This window comes from Filicampus tigris, chromosome 14, assembly GCF_054856515.1.
Source record: "Filicampus tigris isolate MCC_2025a chromosome 14, RoL_Ftig_1.0, whole genome shotgun sequence".
NCBI lineage: Eukaryota > Metazoa > Chordata > Actinopteri > Syngnathiformes > Syngnathidae > Filicampus > Filicampus tigris.
Window position 1 is genome coordinate 15,739,445 of NC_141230.1, and position 18,906 is coordinate 15,758,350.

The window sequence follows — 18,906 nt, forward strand, 5'->3', positions numbered from 1 at the left end:
TTAAGAACAGCAATGTATAGCGTACATGGGAGGTTACATGTCATAGGCAACATTTTCTTTTTTGTTAATGTTTTTAAATGCCAAGGCCAACTCTAAAGATCATCCCCCGTACCTCTTCAAATAAATTTGCAGCCCTTGTACTACTGTGTCTGCCCCAAAAGAGTGAAAAATCTGGCCCAGCTGACCAGATGGCGTTGAGGTAATAACAGCCTGTCATGACAGTTCCTCCAATTAGAATTCTGTCCATTACTGAGGGTGTCCATGTGTATGTTCTACTGTTCTCCTGCGATTGGCGAAACATGATAAATTACTTTTCTCTCTTAGTCCTTTGGCAATAAATTAATACGTAATCAGACATCAGGGAATGGGCTGATTGATAGTTTCATGGGGAATGTCTTTTGGAAAGCTTGTAAGATGAATCTGCAATCAATTTGCATCAGAGGACGACAAACAGAATCATGTCGGCAGGAGAAAGGGTGAATCAGATGAATAAACATTTCTAACTTGAATGATCCATGAGTTAATTACCTCTGCCTTAGAAGCTTATTTGATGTGGTTTCTTGTCAACGGGCTTTAAATCTGTCAACTTGGATTTTCTTTTTAATGATAGGTCAATATTTTCCAAGGATGGTCTCAATAGATTTGGAGAGAATTCACACATTGGCAACATAAATAAAGCAAAATGCCTAATCTAACACAATAAGAGTATCTTTGTAAAAGTATATCATCGCTGTCCTGTGAAAAACACTTTTCTCCACTTTTGGAAACTTGTTTGATTTTCACTTTAACACGGAAACACGATTCATGTAAAAATAAGACAATGAAAAAAAATGGAGATAAGTGTTTTTCACATGACAGCGACGCTACGCAGAGTCAGAAGCTGTCAAGACAATCTCTATACTGCAATTTGACTAGTAATTTGAAATTAACATTGCAAATCATATTCAATGTAACTAATCTATTTGTATAATATAATATGGTAACATTGCAATAAGGGCCTTGATTGATATTCTTAAGTCTGTCCATAAGTACTGATACTTTTGTCTAATGGCTTGTTTTCCCAAATTACACCCTATTAACTTCATTCTACAATTTGGTGTAGAAAAATCCTGCATTATAACTCAGAGTGAGAAACATCTGGAAGCATTTAGTGCATCATGGAATACTAAAGTGCATTGACAGTCAAACTAATGGGGGATTATTAACTCCTCGTGGCAGGGTGAAGATGAGTTTTATTGTATGTTTTATTGCTAACTGAAAAATCCTCCCACCCCTACCATAGTTTTTCTCCCGTGAGACATTGGGAGGCACCAGTTGATAATGAGATGATCACAACCTGCAACCCATCAGAATGATATGCAAACATGCCTACGTACGTGTACAGGCCATGGAGGCTGGGTCTCCATCAGCACGGAAGTAGTTTTTCTCACATCCACAATGCAATGAACCTTCATGGTGAGCATAACTATGCGGCGGACACTTGGAACACTCCACGTTTCCCAGTGTGGACTTGTAAAAGCCAGCCCTGCACACTGGGGACAAGACAAAGAGACAGAGAGATTAGTGTCATGCAGAAGGAGCACATCAGCAGCAACTTAAGAGATGTACTCTCCTCCACAGCACCTGAAGTGGATGAAATGCAACTTGGGTGGTCTCTAAAACACACGTACGCACGTCACACATGCAAATAGGAGCATGCCCATTAAAGCACAATGTAAGGCATCCGACATTTGTAGTAATAACCCATTAACGCCTTCTTAGAAAGAATTCACTGAATTGTCTCGATTCATTTCTTCTTCGCCAGATCACGACAAATGCTGTAAGAGTGCAACTACGGTACCAACGTTTTAAGTTCTACTGTTTCCTATTGTCTTTGTCCTAGTGATAGTGTATTTTTACAGATACACATACACATATAAATGAAAACTCAAGTTAAAGGTGCATTCAAGCTGCACTTCCAGATGCTGCCGAAATTCAATGTGATAATATGATATCAAATGCAAAAAAAATAAAAATGTCAGAAACTTAAACTGACACTGTTGCACATGTACAAACCCACTGTCAGAAATACAGTAACAGCAACCGCAGGAAAGGTAGCAGAATATGTTGGCTCAGCAGAACAACACACTCCTGACAAAAGCCAGTGACACTGCCCATACCTCTACTCCCTTATCCATCACTGACATTGGCACACCAAGGTCCCAATGCTGCAGTAAATACTCCACTACATCCAATCTGGTCTGTGTGTGTGTGTCTGTGTGTTGAATGTAGGTTTAAATGACCAAATATGATCCTACTACTAGAATGACAACCACAATTCTTGCTGACACACCCAGAAAACAGACCCTCCCCATCGCCTCCAGGATGATATGCCAGGAAATTAAACTTGACAGCCAGAACCCCCAACCATTCGCACAAGAGAAGCACCAGCATCGCTAATCGCTAGGTCAGCACAAACCTGCAAGGAATGCAAACCAGAAATGTAGACAACAGGTAAAATGAATTAATCTCATCATGGTGCCAAATTGACCTTTTATCTGATCCTGTTATCAATAAATTGACCTTTGACAGAGCACCTACGCTCCAAACAGTTAACCTCTAGATACCAAGGAAAGATTATTTTATTACATTCATTGGGCAGCTGAACACTTGGCTTGGCTCCAATTGGATCAGTGGCCATTACTGGACATACAAACTTGTAGTAAAATGCTATCAGTGGGGATTAGAACCACGCGGTAGTGCACATACTGTATACTCAAGCACAGTGGGGATTAGAACCACGTGGTAATGCGCATACTGTATACTCAAGCACAAGTCATCAAAACCAAAATCTTAACTAAGTGTTCCCCAACCTTTATTGAGCCAGGGTACCCATTTTGCATCCACCAAAAACAAAATGTTGTGATAATAATGGTTTCGTCTCAATTTCAAAACATATTGACTTTCTCAGTGTGAAATCCGGGCCTGTTTAATTGAACAAAAATTGTGTTATACTCAAAGGAAGCCATGTCCTATTCTGTTGTAAGAATGGCAACAGACTGACCAAAAAACATTATTGTATCTTCTGTCATCTAACAGAAGAGCTTGTAATTGTTCTGCTTTTCATTATATGTCACTGGCATGAATAGAAATATAATTGTCTGAGTATATTTGTATATTTTTAATTAATAATTTTGGACGGATACAAACTGGACAATTTTACACGGTGCCTGTGATAATTGGGAATCACTGCTTTATATATTACAATATTGAGTTAGAAATTACAATTCTAAATGTGTATTAATAGGAGAGAAATTGTGTTCCAGACACATTAAATACAGAACCGCTAGTTTGTTATGCAATAGTAGTATGTGTAATATTATAACATATTATGGTGAATAACGCTATTGAAATTGAGATTTAGTTAAGAAAATAATCAGGACTGTCAACCTTCCTCATCCAAAACACTTCATTGCAAAAGTATACTTGAGAGATTACCATGGGAACTACATAGCACAGTGAGGCTCTCGTAACATTTTTTAGTATGAGAATTAATATGCCCACATACACTTATGAAGTTTTCATATGACAGTGATGATTTGTTGTTTTTTCTTAACCACAACTGTAGAAATATTTTCCTAACAGCTGGAATCGGATAATAAAAGTCCTGTTTTTTTGTGACTCCGCCAGGAAAGAAAGTGGGGGTGGATTCTGCAACAGGACGATGGCAAAATCAGATTCCACTCAAAGGAGCTAACTCCTCATTGAGGATAGAACCAACATGTGTTCCACTGACATTCACCAGCAGTGTGTGCAGGGGCGTGCGCAGAGAGTGCGATAGCATATGTGCAGTTAGCCAGAAACCCAGCACCTCTTCAGCTTCATTCTAAATGGTATGTACCAACTCTGAAAAGGGGGAGGGAATAGTCGTTCCACTATTAAGATAACCACAAAGCCAAAATGTTGATGAGGAGATGAATTGAACGATTGAAATCTGGACCAACACGTCATGATAGAGACAGCTCAATTGTCTTTATTACACTCAGAGCAGAGCTATTTAATTAAGAGCATTTCCTGTAAAAGTCTTGAATGTCTTTGGGTGAAAAAATACTACATACAACAACAGATGAATCATTAAATCGATACCAGCATGTTTTCAAAGTGAAACCGAGGGGTATATCACAGTACCTCGCCGCTCTCGACAAAGTGTCGCCTGAAACACAATCCCATCATTCACTTGTGAGGAGCATCACAGACACACAAGCACACACGTACAATGGCAGCTGCCATGTGATATGTTGGCTGTATGAATAACTAAGGTTGCAATTTGCTCAATCAATAGCCGAGGTCATGGGTCACCCTCATCAATAATTAACACGACCTTTGGATGGTTGTCCGCTTAAGTTCGCGATTGGCAAGAAGTTGGAAAAGAACACCATATCTTTGTAGACATCTCACAAAATGTTAATCGTTTGTCCTGACTCAATTGGTCATCGTGTGTTGATTTGCACCTAAATACCGTTAGATGGTTTTATTTAAATATGTAAAATACTGTCAAGTAAAACAATCCTGTTTTAAGTATACATTTTTCAATTATATTTTCCTATAAATGTTTCAATTGAAGCTTTGTTATACTATTTTTTAATATTTCAATGCGACTAGGCTCTCATTTATGACGGTTACAGAAATGAGTCTTGTCTGACGGTAAACATTGGTGGAGCAATGTGACAACTCAGCGATTTATTTCCTATTTGTACACCACTCGGCTCATTTATCATTACGTCTACAAAAAAAGGAAAAAGGCACAACTTCCCCTAGCGACGAATCCTTTACCTCCCTTCATCCACTGGTCTACCACATCCTGTCATCCTGTTGTTTGTTTCTGTGAATTCATGTCCCTTCAGTTTGCATTTATCATGTCAAATACAGCAATTAATATTTCATGTAAAATACAGATATTCATGAGTATGAAAGCATGATATTTTGGTGAGTAAATTTCACAGTAAACAATTAATGTCACTGCATAAAAATAATGAATCGTCAGGATGACTTTTTGCAGCAAGTCGGATAGATTCACGTTCAATAACATTGGATGTGAGTGTGTATTATTTATCTATTTCTATATGCCCAGTGATTGACTAGCAGCTAATCCAGGGTGTAGTCTGATTTAGGCCCATCATCAGCAGGAGTAGGATCCAGTTTTGCTGTGAGAGCATATGCGGCATAAAACTTGATGATCGGGTGGACGGATGATGGCTCAATGGGAATATTCGATTTTTTTTTTACGTTAGAAATTTTGCCACATCGGAGTATCATTTCACCATTTGATCGATTGTGGCTGTTTCACACTATGCGTTTGTGTTTGTATTTTCTGTTTATGAAGCACACACTGTTGATAGATGCTATTTGATAGATACGAAATTATGTTAATAAAAGCAAATATTGACCACATGCTGTGATAATTATAACCCGAGGTCATTCTGAAACAACCCTTCTTTGTTGTTATGTCTCCATCTATACTCACGTTAATTTGACTAATGCACCTTTGAAATGTAAATGGTTAAAAATGAACACGAGACAAATTAAAGAATTCTTTTTTTTGTGATGAGAATTTCACCTTGGAACACTGAAAGTAACAATCAACAACCATTCACATTCACACCGTCACCGAGTGGGAACTGAACCAAAGTAACTACATTTTGGATACGTTTTTGCAGAGACACAAATGTTGGTTGGCACGGTGGTTGCACAATCAAAAATTCTGAGTTCAAATCTCTGCTCTAAACTTTCTCTGTGAAGTTCACATGTTCTCTCCGGTTACTCTAGTTTCCTCCTTCATTCCAAAAACATGTATGCTCATGTATTAAATCTTCTAAACTGTGTGGGTGTGTGTGTGTGTAAAGCTACTGTTGTTTGAAGGACAATAAAGTGGGCCAAAACAAGGGAGCAAGTCCTATAAACCACACACAAAGTGAGGCATGGATCAACTCCCTGCTGCATCCATCAAGGACGCAATAACCGTTTCATACACAGTCCACACTCCGGAGATTAACCGGGTCAGTGAGGAAATCCAGGACAACCAGCACACAGGAGCAAGTCAACTCTTGTAAACCCACACCCCAAAACACACGCGTTGTGTATCAGCATGGGTATGTGTGAACTGTGTAGTGTGACACAGACCCTTTTATGCCCTCACACTTGCCCACACACACTCACGCATTCCACGTTCCATCCCCTGGAAACGGACATCTCCCAACCAAACATTGAAAGCCATTTGCATTCATTCATCCTTTTACACAACTATTGTGCTGCTTTGAACACCGATAACCGTCCTTGTACACCAGACTCACACAAACACACTAGCTACCGTCATCTCGGTGATTCAGAGTGACACATCCTATTGTACTAAACTTCACAAGGCTCACAATACTATCCAATAGCAACCATATCACAATGTCCATCCAAATATGAGACTTAAACCACCGTTTAAGTTAGCTACGGGATCTACTAGTTTGCAAAATTGGAACAAAAACACGTATGAATACTCAACATGATTCAAGTTATTGCTTACAAGGAAAAGGTTAGGTTACAGATGTCATGTGATTTGACGTGGTTACATATTACCGATATCCTTAAAACCCTCTCCTTAACCTATAATTGGATTCATTTCACATCGAGGACTAGGATTTTTAGAGTTAACACCTCCCAAGTCATTATCATACTTCAGATAAAAAGAGGTCCAGCTGGCTGCTGACATTGAGTCCCAGAGAGGGAGAAGCTCCTCTGCCTACATACCTTTCGAAAATTCCAACGGGGAATACCACGTTCACTTCTGGAGCACCTGAGGACGAGTGAAGGACACACACACACACACACATTCACATGTATGCACAAAGAAACACTGACAGACGTCTACACACACTCCTCAGTAAGGGGCCAAAGCCATATGCTAAAGCTCCCCTCGACTCCCCTAACTTCAGACAGCATGACGGTATTCCCCGCAGTGGTACTCTGCACAAACCAGTCTTAAGAATGGATGTCAGGTCCAATGAAATAAACCAAGACGTTAGTCACCATGTAATAAAACATATAATCATACGGATGAGAAGTAAGCAAAAGACAAAAATGTTTTCCGAGTGTATGAATGCCCCAAGTTTTCATTCTGTATCATACAGTATGTGAAAAAATGGTGGTTTGTTTGTTACATATTCGTGTATAAAGCTACTCCTTTAAAAGACAGTTTCATGACAACTTATAACTGCTTCCCTCATTCCTTAAAGGTCTTCACTTTTTAGCTACATTGTTGCCATTGAATACAAAACACAAAGAATGGAGCCACAAAATGTACTGTGCTTTAAAGATCTTTAATGGCTTTTACTCGTGTATTTATATTGTAGCTTAGACTATTAAAAAAAAAAAAAAAGAACATTTTGCTCGATTCACTCTTGTCCTTAATGTAGTGTTGGCTGAATGGTTTTATGTTTTAAAAGCCACAACACTACAGGTCTAATATTTCACCATCTGGTTTGCATCTGTGATTGGGAAAATAACAACAACAAAAAAACAGCCATTCTGTCCATAGCTATTAATATTTTCCAGATTTCCATTCCCCCATTTGATGTTGTTTGTCTCCTGATCGTAGTTATATTCACTGCAGATGCTTTACAATATGCAATGAATGCCATGTTGTGTACGGGAGAGAACATATTGTTGAAGTAAAACATCCATTTACTTCAGACTAAATAAATGGTTATAATAATATAATGTTTATTTCATTAGCTCTAATCTGAGACTTTGTATTTCCAATAACCATTTTGTTCTTTTCAATAAAACAATGTCATTTACAGCTCCATGTCGTTTCCGTGGCCCTTTAAATGTTAAAATAAATCCCATTATACTGAATTCCTAATGTTCCCCACTAATGCTGTCAAAGTGTAACACAGACAAAATAGAGGACTGAATTGAAACAAGAGCACACACCGGATGGGGATATCATCAAATGTCATAGCCCTGGGTCTGTAATCATTATATTTGATAGAATACTATATCTGTGAAACCATTACAATTACCAGTAAACCTGGAAATTGACAAAAACATTTAGATTCACACCTTTGCAAGAATCACTGTTTTTTTGTTTTGTTTTTGCTTTTAATGTAGCACTAATATTTGGATTGAAGACGTCCGCATCGAAACGGACATCGCAACTAATCCGTTAAGCATGGTAAGGGCTCTTCTGGCAGGTTGAATGCATGAACTGTCTCCAGCACGATTTCCAATTTCCATCTCCATCATTTTACATCCATGAAATGAAGCTATTGTTTTATTCCATGGCATTAGGACCTCGCAAAAAAATGGTTAAACTACAATGTATTTATTGTATGCGGAATTGCTACCAGTTGCATATGGTGTCACAAATTGCCGTACACTTTTAGGAATTCTAATGACACGAGCGGTATGGACACAGAGCAGACACCCAATACTTGATGGGTTTGCATGTAGTGTGCTCATCTAATTTGTTAATGTATCCTTTTCACACTTTCAAACTAATGTCTGCGTATCCATAAAATGTGTGTGTGTCCAGTTGGAATGCATGGAGGCAGGTGTGTCAGCTGGTTGAGGCAGAGCATCGCTAAATCACTCCTCAACTGACACACCTCACCACAGGGTGCACCGCCATGTGTTGGTGCACACAGACAGCGAGAGAGAGACCCAGGGGCAGCGGTTACTGGGTCACGGAGAGAAGGATAAACCTTTCTATAAATCAGCATCTTGTGATCCGAGTGGGTCTTACACACTCGTGTGTGAGGGTGTGTGTGTGTGTGTGTGTGTGTGTGTGACAAAGAGAAAGAGAGCAGGAGAGAGACAAAAACACAGACAGTGACTAACACATTACCCTTGAATGTGTTTTTTTCTGCATATGTGGACTCAGTCTTTACAATGGCATGGTTAACGTACTCAATATTCCTCGTGATGCCCTATCAATTCAAATACTAACATTTAAAAAAAACTATAACTCAAAAGGAATTCCTACATTCCTTTACAATACTTTGCAGCACATCAAATTGAAGACTGTAAACGAATTGTAGATGACAAAAACAGCAAAGTGGCAGGTTATCTTACACTGGACAACACATTTTAAATATAAATATATATTTTTTTTTAGATTAGAGATGTAAGTAAACTTTTATAGGATTTTTGCGGTGATTCTGAATTTGCTCTTGTTTTCTCTCTAGCACAGCTGTTTTTCATAATAATATATCAATAATATAGCCTAATATTTAATATAAAAATATATTAATAATATTTATGACTTAAGGGTTATGTTTAGCAACAGGTGGAATTTTTTTCTGAAACGTCATAGCTATAAATTAGAACACATGGTAAAAGTTTTTATAAGTCAAGCTTTAAAGGAAAATATAAAAATACCTAAAAAACTAAGGTATTACAAAAAGTAAATACGTTTTTTAAACACCATCAAAAATACATTTAGGTAGCCGTAAAGCCATCTCTTATTAAAATTAGTTGTGCTGCGCTATTAGCATTGACGGTCGGTCCGACATCAGGGCTAGGTCGTGCTATTGCCCAGTCATAAATCTGTCTAGCCACCCCAGCAATTGATATATTTATTTCAGTTTAAAAACATTAAAAAGTTCTGTTCCAATAGAATTTCTGGTTCTGTGTTTGCGCTGCAGCTGTGCCCCGTCTGTGTTTGTGAGGGCAGGGAGGGGCCGGGTGAGTCTTTCAGTTACTTGCCATTAGGTTAGAGTTCGCATATTCGCAAAGAACATTTGAAAGTATCGTTATAATGTAGGCCAAATGCTAAAAATGCTAAAAAAAAAAAAAAAAAAATATGTGTGAATGCTCAATTCTTTAAAAAAAAAAAAGCAACGTTTTTAGCATTTAGCCTAACTCCCACCCCCACTCAATCCCCCAAATATCGGTCACACTCCAGGAAAAAAATCCTGGCACCGTGCCTGGTTATTAGGGGGAAAGAAGTTACAGTAATTCCCAGATGCAAAGATTTTGGCTGACTATTTTGTGTTACTTTTTGATGCCTATTTGACCTGTTTCATGAGAAAGGAGTATTCAGGTAACACAATAAATATGCAGTTCTAAAAGTTACAATAGAAATGTGTGTTTTTGAATTGTTAGTTTTTTTTCTCACTGTGTACAAAGCAGACACATTAAAAGGACACTGGGATGATCTTAACATTGGCAATTATATAATAGGTTTGCATGTAAAAGTGACATCAGTACTAAAGTGCCCCCCCCAAAAGACTCTGTAGTGATTTTAGAAAATGACAACTCTTTTCATTTTCCCGATCAAAAAATATATAAAATGAACTTGTTAGTGAAAACATGGCCACCCCGGCCCCACCATCCCTTTAATAATTATATTATTTGATGATTATTTTCTTCATTGTTCATGTTATGGGCTAAAACCAGCTTGCATCTTGTCTGCCTATGGAGTCATTTCCTTCACTGATATTATGATGTGTTGATGGCAGTTTTCTTGAGCTGTGTCAATGATTGCACAATTATTGCATTGGGATAGACTGGGCAAAATATTGTATGTACTGTACAATACATTCATACTGTGTGCGAGTGACAAAACAAAGCAGGTGAATGGCATCTTGGCACAATCCGAGCACAAATCAAGATTCTCCCCTTATCCCTGCTCCTGTGGCTCATCACCTGTGCCATTAGTTACACTTCATGCAACACATTTCATGCGCCCAGACATCATCATCCACACACACGCACACTGCAAAGTTGATGAAAATCATAAAGCCTTTGTCATTTGAGTGTTTTATATTACAGAACAAATTGGAGTTTCACGCCGACTTGGAGTTGCTTTTGCGCGTACGCTCGCAAAAATGCACACCTGCCACAAGTAAATCAAACACACGTGCAAATGCAGGAGCACACGAGCACAGGCCCACAATCTTGCCAATGCTGATGGACACAAGTATGGTAGGCATTTCCAAGGGTCTTCTCCAAACACTATCCGTGGACTAAACTTGGATCGCACACAAACACAAATCACACTGTCAAAGAATCCTGTGGTGATTCATAAGAGCTCAGGGAAACAACTCTCCAGGGTCCAATTAAGATCCAAAGACTTTTTCACCATGATGGACACTCCTGAGCATAATATACAGATGAAAGAAAGTGCGACATAAAATATTGCTGGTGGCTTTTTCCCAGTGACGGCATGGATTTCCTCCAGGTGCTCTTGCTTCCTCTCATAAGGCAAACACAGAAGACCAGGCGACAGTTACTTAAAATTCCTTGGAGGTGTGACTTGTGAATGTGAATGGATTCTCTATCTGTACATGACAGCCATGTGATATACTGGTGACCTGTCCAGAGGTGCCCCACCTCTTGTGCAATGTCATTTGAGATTGCAGCCTCCCGAAAGAGTGATCTGAGTGGAGGGAAGGAAGGATGGTTGCAACATTCAGGGTCCATACGCTTTGGCTATCATATGACTATATGGCTCACTTTGGCAGTGCGTGTTGCACTTGCAACCTTGGTTCCAGGACACGTTCAAGATTCATATAAAGCTAGCTTTCGGTGGACGCAATGAAAGTATCGCCCATGTAAAAATTACACATGGATGGTTCTCATGAACAGTTACTTTATAAAATATTTTGAGTGTGCCTATGAGACGTTTTCCAGAAAAAATGGTTGAGAGATCAGAGGTCACTGATGTTGGATTAGAGGGACTGACTACTTCATCCCGGGTAATTGGCTGTTATGTGTTTGTCAGTTCCACTAAAGATGAGTTCAACCTAGTTGTTTCTTGGTGTTTCTTTTCATTGACAATATTTCTCTATCACTTCCGCATAGTTTCAGTTTAGGAAACAACCCATTTGTCTTAACCTTAGTTAATCACATTCATGAATTACATTTGCACCGTTATTCGTTTCCACACTTATCTTTGTAAGTCTGTGTCCTAGGGGTGTGGTGCAGTGCGTGGTTTCTGGCAGCGGGATTGAGACGCCTGGAGAAGAGCATGTTCAGCAGAAAGGTTTCCCCAGTACTGCACCCTGCAGTGTAACCAGTAGCATGTCTATGGAGCCCAAAGTGAATTTCTTATAATGCCTCAACAGTTTTACCAAAAGTATTATCTTACACAGTATCACTATGATCTTTCCAAGCAGAAGGTTGGGGATACACTGTTTGGTACTAAACCATAATCATACACAACTTACGCCTGCGTGGACACAAGCCCAAACCACTTCTCTGTCTTTGGGGCTACAAAAACCAAAGCTGACTCATGTTATGGAGCTGGTTTGGGCTTGTTAATTGAAATCAGACAGTGGCCAGTCTGTCATACACAGTTTTCTTTGCACACCCAAGTTAGTGAGAAGCAATTCAACACAGTGTAAAACCTGCAATGAAATTCATTTATGCGTTTAAGCATCTCATGATAGTTTAAATGCCTTATCAAAGTGGGAAGAACACCACTATTGGAAAGTTGTCAGGAAAATCGTCAGATTGGTCTAGTGCTTTCTGTTGACATAATAGTTAAGTTTAAAACCAGAATATATTGCAAGTAGAACAGTTAGTTAGTTAGTTAGTTTGTTAGTTAGTTTGTTTGTTTGTTAGTCCAACAATGTGTGTATTCAATGTTGAATTATATCTAAATTAAACCAATCACTAGAAATGTATTGGAGTGCATTTAATGATAATTTCACTAATTATGTGCCCGTATACTTTATTTTAATCATAATGATAGTTCATTGTATGTCGTATCTATTTTTATATCCATTCGCTCAGCAAAACCATTAATATGGTTAGTTTCTTTGTCTAAATTATGGAACAAATCCATCGGTTCTCTTTGTGAGTAACCAAATATGATTCCTTGCCTAATAAAGGACTTCTAATGAAAAGCATGGCAAGGAAAGAAAGTCTTTCACTGGCAGGATGTGAACATCAATCATTTGATTTGCGAAAATGCTAGAATGTCTTACAACAATGGGCCGCTATGGACCATTTGGGTAATTCCAATACCCTTGTGTATTATGTTAATACTATGCAGATTTAGTTTATGTGGCTTTGAAAAAATGACATTCAATTACAGAGTAAAAGTGGAGTTTTTAACTACATAGATGGCTGAACAGTCACTCTTTCTGCATTGAACACACACATAAACATAAACACAATAGTTTCCTCCTCAATTCGGGGCCTGTGACAGGCTGAAAAGCAGGAGTGATGGATGGGCAGGGCTTAATCACCTTTAATCAGCTTCTTCCTTAAATGATGACGCACAGCCGCCTTTTACATTCACATAATGCAGTAAGAGCGAGGAAAGGAAAGAGTGAGGGTCCAAGAAAGAAAAGCTGAATGCCCTTTGTGGAGTTCATAAGTAGAGGCAGATGCCCTCTGTCCTGCCTTTTGCTTCCATTGCATACATCCGTTTTGTTGGTGTAGCTGATAGACTTATAGAAAGCATTGTGTGCCCTTTCTTGGTTCACACAGCCGCATTCTCTTGTTAGTTTATCAATTACCAAAAGGGAAAAAAGGGTAGAACTCTAATCAAGTTTAGTCAGAGGAAGATTTTTTCTACCTTTTTTTTTTTTAATGAGTTGGGGGTTTTGTTGTGTGACTTCACTGTCGACATTTCATGGGAACCGTCTAAAACATTCTCTCAGTTTGCTATGTGGTAAATACTGTCTGTACTTTCAAATATCAGAAAACATGCAGTTGATGTCGAAAGCAAGTGAGAACACCTCAAAAACGTAATATAGAATAATGTGATATTACTTTTAAAAAAGGGAAACACCTATTAACTAAATAAAAAAAAAAGTACATTAAAAGCAATTAAAAGCAAAGAGTAAAATTATCTTTTTTTTTGGGGGGGGGCCACCAAGTGATGGGATTAAGTCCAACAAAGGGCTCATCTTCGTCAGGTCTCACTGTCCCATCACGCGTTTCAGTGTCAACGTGGTTGACACGAAGCCGAAGGGCAGCGCTGTCAGGGTGGCCAAAGACTGACGTGTGGGGGGCCTGTCAGGGAGGCTGAGCCCCAAGACAATACCGTTACAGTGGGGATGAAGACCGCATGAATGACCAGAGGAAATCATGGGGCTAGCAGGAATGTCCCCCTGCTGGGCACACACATGGTATTTCGCTTTGCGGAAGGGTGATAACCTCCACCCAGAACAGTCTGTCATTAAAAACAAATATGGCAAAGAGTTCCGATTGCAGACAAATACATCATGTTGGAAAATAGAGGCGATGCTCCAGTTTATGATCTGTAGCCACATTTCCAATGAGTGCAGTAGTTCAACTAAACTCTCCGTGCTACAGTTTAACCCCCATCCTGTAAGTATGTTTGTATGAGTATGACATCAAACCACCATGGCACACCAAGTATCCCACCAAGAAATTAAACAAAAACAATGGAGACATCAGACACATGTGTTTTGTCTGGGTGTTCGAATTGGAAGATGGTGCACATTCAATGTTCTTACCGCTGTGGTTGGTATTCCAGTAGAAGCTTTACGTGTTATACATCTTTAATTTTGGTACTCTTTAACGATAACGGAAAACACCCTAATTTTAACTGCATTTGAAACGAACTGGCCTACTTAGATCAAAATGCTTATATTGTAGGTTATCGCTAAGCTATTTCAGCTTCCAATATAATGTAACTTGGTCTCTAGCAACCTCAGTTCCTATGAATGAATTAGATGGATTTTTTTAATTAAAATGCCCAACTCTAAACCTAGCCAATGATTATGTTCAACGACTATGCCATTTTCACCTGCAAAAAGGATCATCTCAAGCTGCTCAAACACACACAGTAGCAGCCCCCCAGCGCACTTGAGTACCACTCTAAACTCTACGCAGCCTCCGTTTCAAGCCACGCAGTGAAGCTAAAGGCACGTTACAGCTTCATGAAGATTATCCAATAGTGTGAGTTACATACTCCATCCTGGCTTCCGCAAAAGTTTAATGCAGATTAAAGCACACCTTTACGGCAGAGAGGCTGATGGAATAAGAAACACAGTGCTAGTAGGCTACTGCAGCATTAGAACTCAAAGCAAGATCAAAGTAAAATGCTCATGGCTGTTACACACTCAGAATTTGGACATTCTCTTTTCTTTTAGTAAAAAGCCACAATCACACTTAGCACTCTGAGAGCAAAGGCAACCACAACATAATTTGCTGTCAGCGCTTGTGATTTCTATCACATTGCATTTCCCCGATGACAGGCAGATTGCTGTGATTGACATAGTGAACTGTATATTCTTGTAAGGCTCGGATAGACAACATGTAATGCGTGTTGTTTGAAATGTTTTTTCTCCTTTTCTTGACGTAGGTAATGTTCAATCGGTCCCGCATCTCATACAGATCAGATGGATTTCGGCATCTGCTCCATTGCGTCTTTGTTATCTTATTGTGTTCCATCTCAGTTAGTCAATGATTAGCTTAAGATATCAGCTATCCTATAAATACTGAAGTATTTATGTAAAGCAAGAGCGAGTCAACAAAAGTAGTGGTCTTTCCCCCAAAAAGATGTTGGATGGATCAATACTGGTTTGAAGGACTGCAAAGGGAGACTGCTAGCAATATTTCCTGTTAGGAACCACAGAATTTCACTTTTCCAAGTTGACAGTGTATTTTACAAACCACAATAACAAACAATGGAAGCCAAACCGTATTTTTCCCCTAAAACTTAACCGGATCATTTTTGTGAAAAATATTACATTGGCAATTTGCAGGACTTCTGGAATATATCTCATCATCATTTCTAATCAACATACATAACTAACACACATGGAATAATAGCTTTTAGTAAGTGTAAGCATCTTATTGAGCTTAATTAAATGAATATAGTTTAGCTGTATGATAATTTACATTTATAAGACATACATTATACGTACTGATTTTATAAACAATCTCAAATATGAAAACATGAATTATAGTTTTAGATAGCTAGATGATGAGAGGTAAGTCACTGCCTCCTACTGTGTGAATACACCATAAGTTCGACTCAGTCTGTATTTGAGAAGACAGATTTAGTTTCCTTCATTCCTAATTACCAGTAACCATGACTCATCTTAATTTCACCTATGATCTTAATTACTGAACAGACGAGCTGTGATATGTCCAGAAACATGCGGCGTATACTGTATGAAAACATATTCCAATGTTAACCAGATGTTACAAATCTAGTGCAATTAATTCAAAGTGACGTGGTGTGCTACATGGAACTTCACAGACCTCATCATTCCCATGCATTGCAAGCGTCTGCTGTGCCTTCGTCGTCGTTTTTTCCCTCACTGTTTTCTTAGGCTCATAAATGGTAAGCTAAATTAACGAGGCCGCAGACACAGAGAGGAATGAAGACACGGAGGCCGTGATTGATGGTATTATTATAGAGTGACATGTCGCTTCACGGAACTTTTGGCACACGTGCACAAGCAAAACCAAACAGAGATAGAAACCTTGAAATGTCTGGACCTAGAATACATTATCAAAAAAACACACCAATCAGCAGGGGTGGGCATTTTATGAAAAAATTGCGGTCCGTTTATCTCCTTCCGCCTACAGCCGGGGTACCCTTCTGCCGTCCGTTTATCCGCCATTTTGTTCAGCCAGAAAAAATAGTACCCACCTATGGGCCGGTCTGCCTATGATTTTAAACGGGCTTCCGTTAGCGTTTATGACTACAAACTGCGACCAACTACCGCACAATTTTAATCCATTTATCCGTCAATAGATGGCATTTTCTTTCTGAGATAAACGGGCAGAATACAAGCAGCACTAACAGGAATCATCTGCGAGCACACATCTATTATTGTCAACAGTCCATGGTGTGACCCTGACATCCCGCAGCATGCTATTAGGACCCATTAACTGACCAAACACACGCCTGATGTAAAATGCACGAATCAATCATCAAATTTACCTGCATCAAAGGAAACAATAATCAATGTCAGGTTATAGACGATTACATAGACTGGCGAAAATCCACTTCCGCTTATGCTTAATCCGTCTTTTTTTTTAAATTCCCGTTTATTGTTTGTCGCCGGCAAAATGGGCGTCCATCATAGGCGGATAGACGGACCGGTCCGTCGCCTAGGCGGAATGCCCAGCTGTGCCGATAAGTCACATTATTAACTCCAAAAGAATGTGACAAACTGCACAACAAATGCTTATCCTCTCAAGTAACCTACACACACAAAGTATTAGCTGACTCAAAGAAAAGTGTGATGAAGCCGATTCTTTCCCGCACCTGGGAATAATTTCACTGAGAGAAAAACGAAAGCATGTTAGTAATTAACACTGAACCCCAGTAATTTAACTGGCCAATAGCAGAATCCTGTAATGTTACATTTTCCTAGTGTGAAAAACAAAGTTTACAGACTCCACGGTCTGTTGCCCAGAGCGAATCGATTGCAAGTGGCTCCTTTAGAAACAGCATTTTGGGTAGATGTAGTCAGAAAGGATATGGCGCAGTGCAAGATGTTCACCTGATAATCAAAAGATGTGTACACCCTCAGTTAGTAGGTGGGCATCGTAATTAACACCTTATTTTGCTGTTAATTGGATGCAATGCAATTTACGAGTCACCAAGCGGCCATGTCTCCCTTCATCTCACATGCACCTCGTCTATCAACCTCTAAATCACTTGCGTGCGTGCGTGCGAGTGTGTATGTAGAGGTGTGTGTGCATGTGTCACTACGCACGGCATTAGCATGGTAAGTACATGCAGATGGCAGTCATAGTAGCCTTTCAGGAACCATTTACATGTAAATCAATGGATTAATTGTCCAAAGCTCATTAGAGTTTGGATCTCATCAATAACAGACATCGGTTACATCAGAGCACCTGAAACTCATGATGATCATCGTCGTTTTAGTAAATGCCTTTAAATGCTTTAATCCAAAACAGAAATTAACTGGCAACCTATAAAGCTACAAAAGAAAACAGCAAAATTAATAAAATGCCTATTCCCAGTGTTGACTATAAAAGGGGAAATATACAAATCAGAAGTGTTTTCTAACATAAGACAAGTGAGGAAAGCATGAATCCCTACAGCTATCTTTCATTTATTAATCAAAGATGTTCCTCCTAAATACTGTCCGAATTTGTACTTCGGCATCACCTTCCTGCGCTGAAATTGGACATTTAACGGAAAAAGCCTAGCCAAGTGGAAGGAATGGCAAAACTGGTCACGTGTATCGCAGGCATGGGTCATGCTACCTTCACCATGACAAATACCTGCTGCCATGTATCTGAACAGGTGGAGATGAGGGGAAATGAATTGGAGGTGGGAAATCTGTGGATGATGAGTAAAGTAATTTTGTTGGACACTGCTGTCTGCCTCTTTTTTCCTTTCTTCCCCAGACTGCCCCGCATGCAGCTTTGTGTGCGTGCGTGAGGGGGAGAAAATATGTGCATGAGTGTGTGTAATTTCTAAGAAAGGTCAGTGCTCATCTGCACTGTGTCCCAGAACCTTTAAAGGTTAGATCTTTTGTCCTGCTTTAAGTAGCACATTAATATCCCTACAGGAAGAGCAATTCAGAAGAATACAGAACAGTGTTTGTAGTTCGAATCATACATTTTTGCCTGCATATGCAACAGCCGCATTTTCAAGTGATTGAGGCCAACTTGGAAGAGCGACCCACTTGTGAAGGGTTTATTCGCAATGAACAATGAAATGAAAACAAAAGGGATACAAATACAAACAAAATTAAATAAATCATTTTCAACTGGATTTGATTGTTTTAAAAGTGATTATTAATTTACATCCATCTTTTCATTCCTTTGGGCCGCATGATAGCCCGAGCATATTCTAGCTGGGCGATGAACAGGGTACACCCTGGACTGGTTGGCAGTCAATCACATAATGCATAGGCAAGCAACCAATCAAATGCACATCCACACTGTTGGACAATTTAGAAT

General features: G+C 39.2%; 1 protein-coding gene across 4 annotated transcripts in view; it reads right to left on the bottom strand.

The window, feature by feature from the left end:
• The window catches only part of epha3 (eph receptor A3), an 83,770-nt gene that overhangs the window by 36,146 nt on the left and 28,718 nt on the right, over positions 1-18,906 (bottom strand). For all 4 annotated transcript variants that reach the window (XM_086050990.1, XM_086050989.1, XM_086050993.1 and 1 more), the window contains exon 4: positions 1,377-1,532. In XM_086050990.1, coding sequence (XP_085907116.1) covers positions 1,377-1,532 — 156 coding nt within the window. The remainder of the gene's footprint in view (positions 1-1,376; positions 1,533-18,906) is intronic.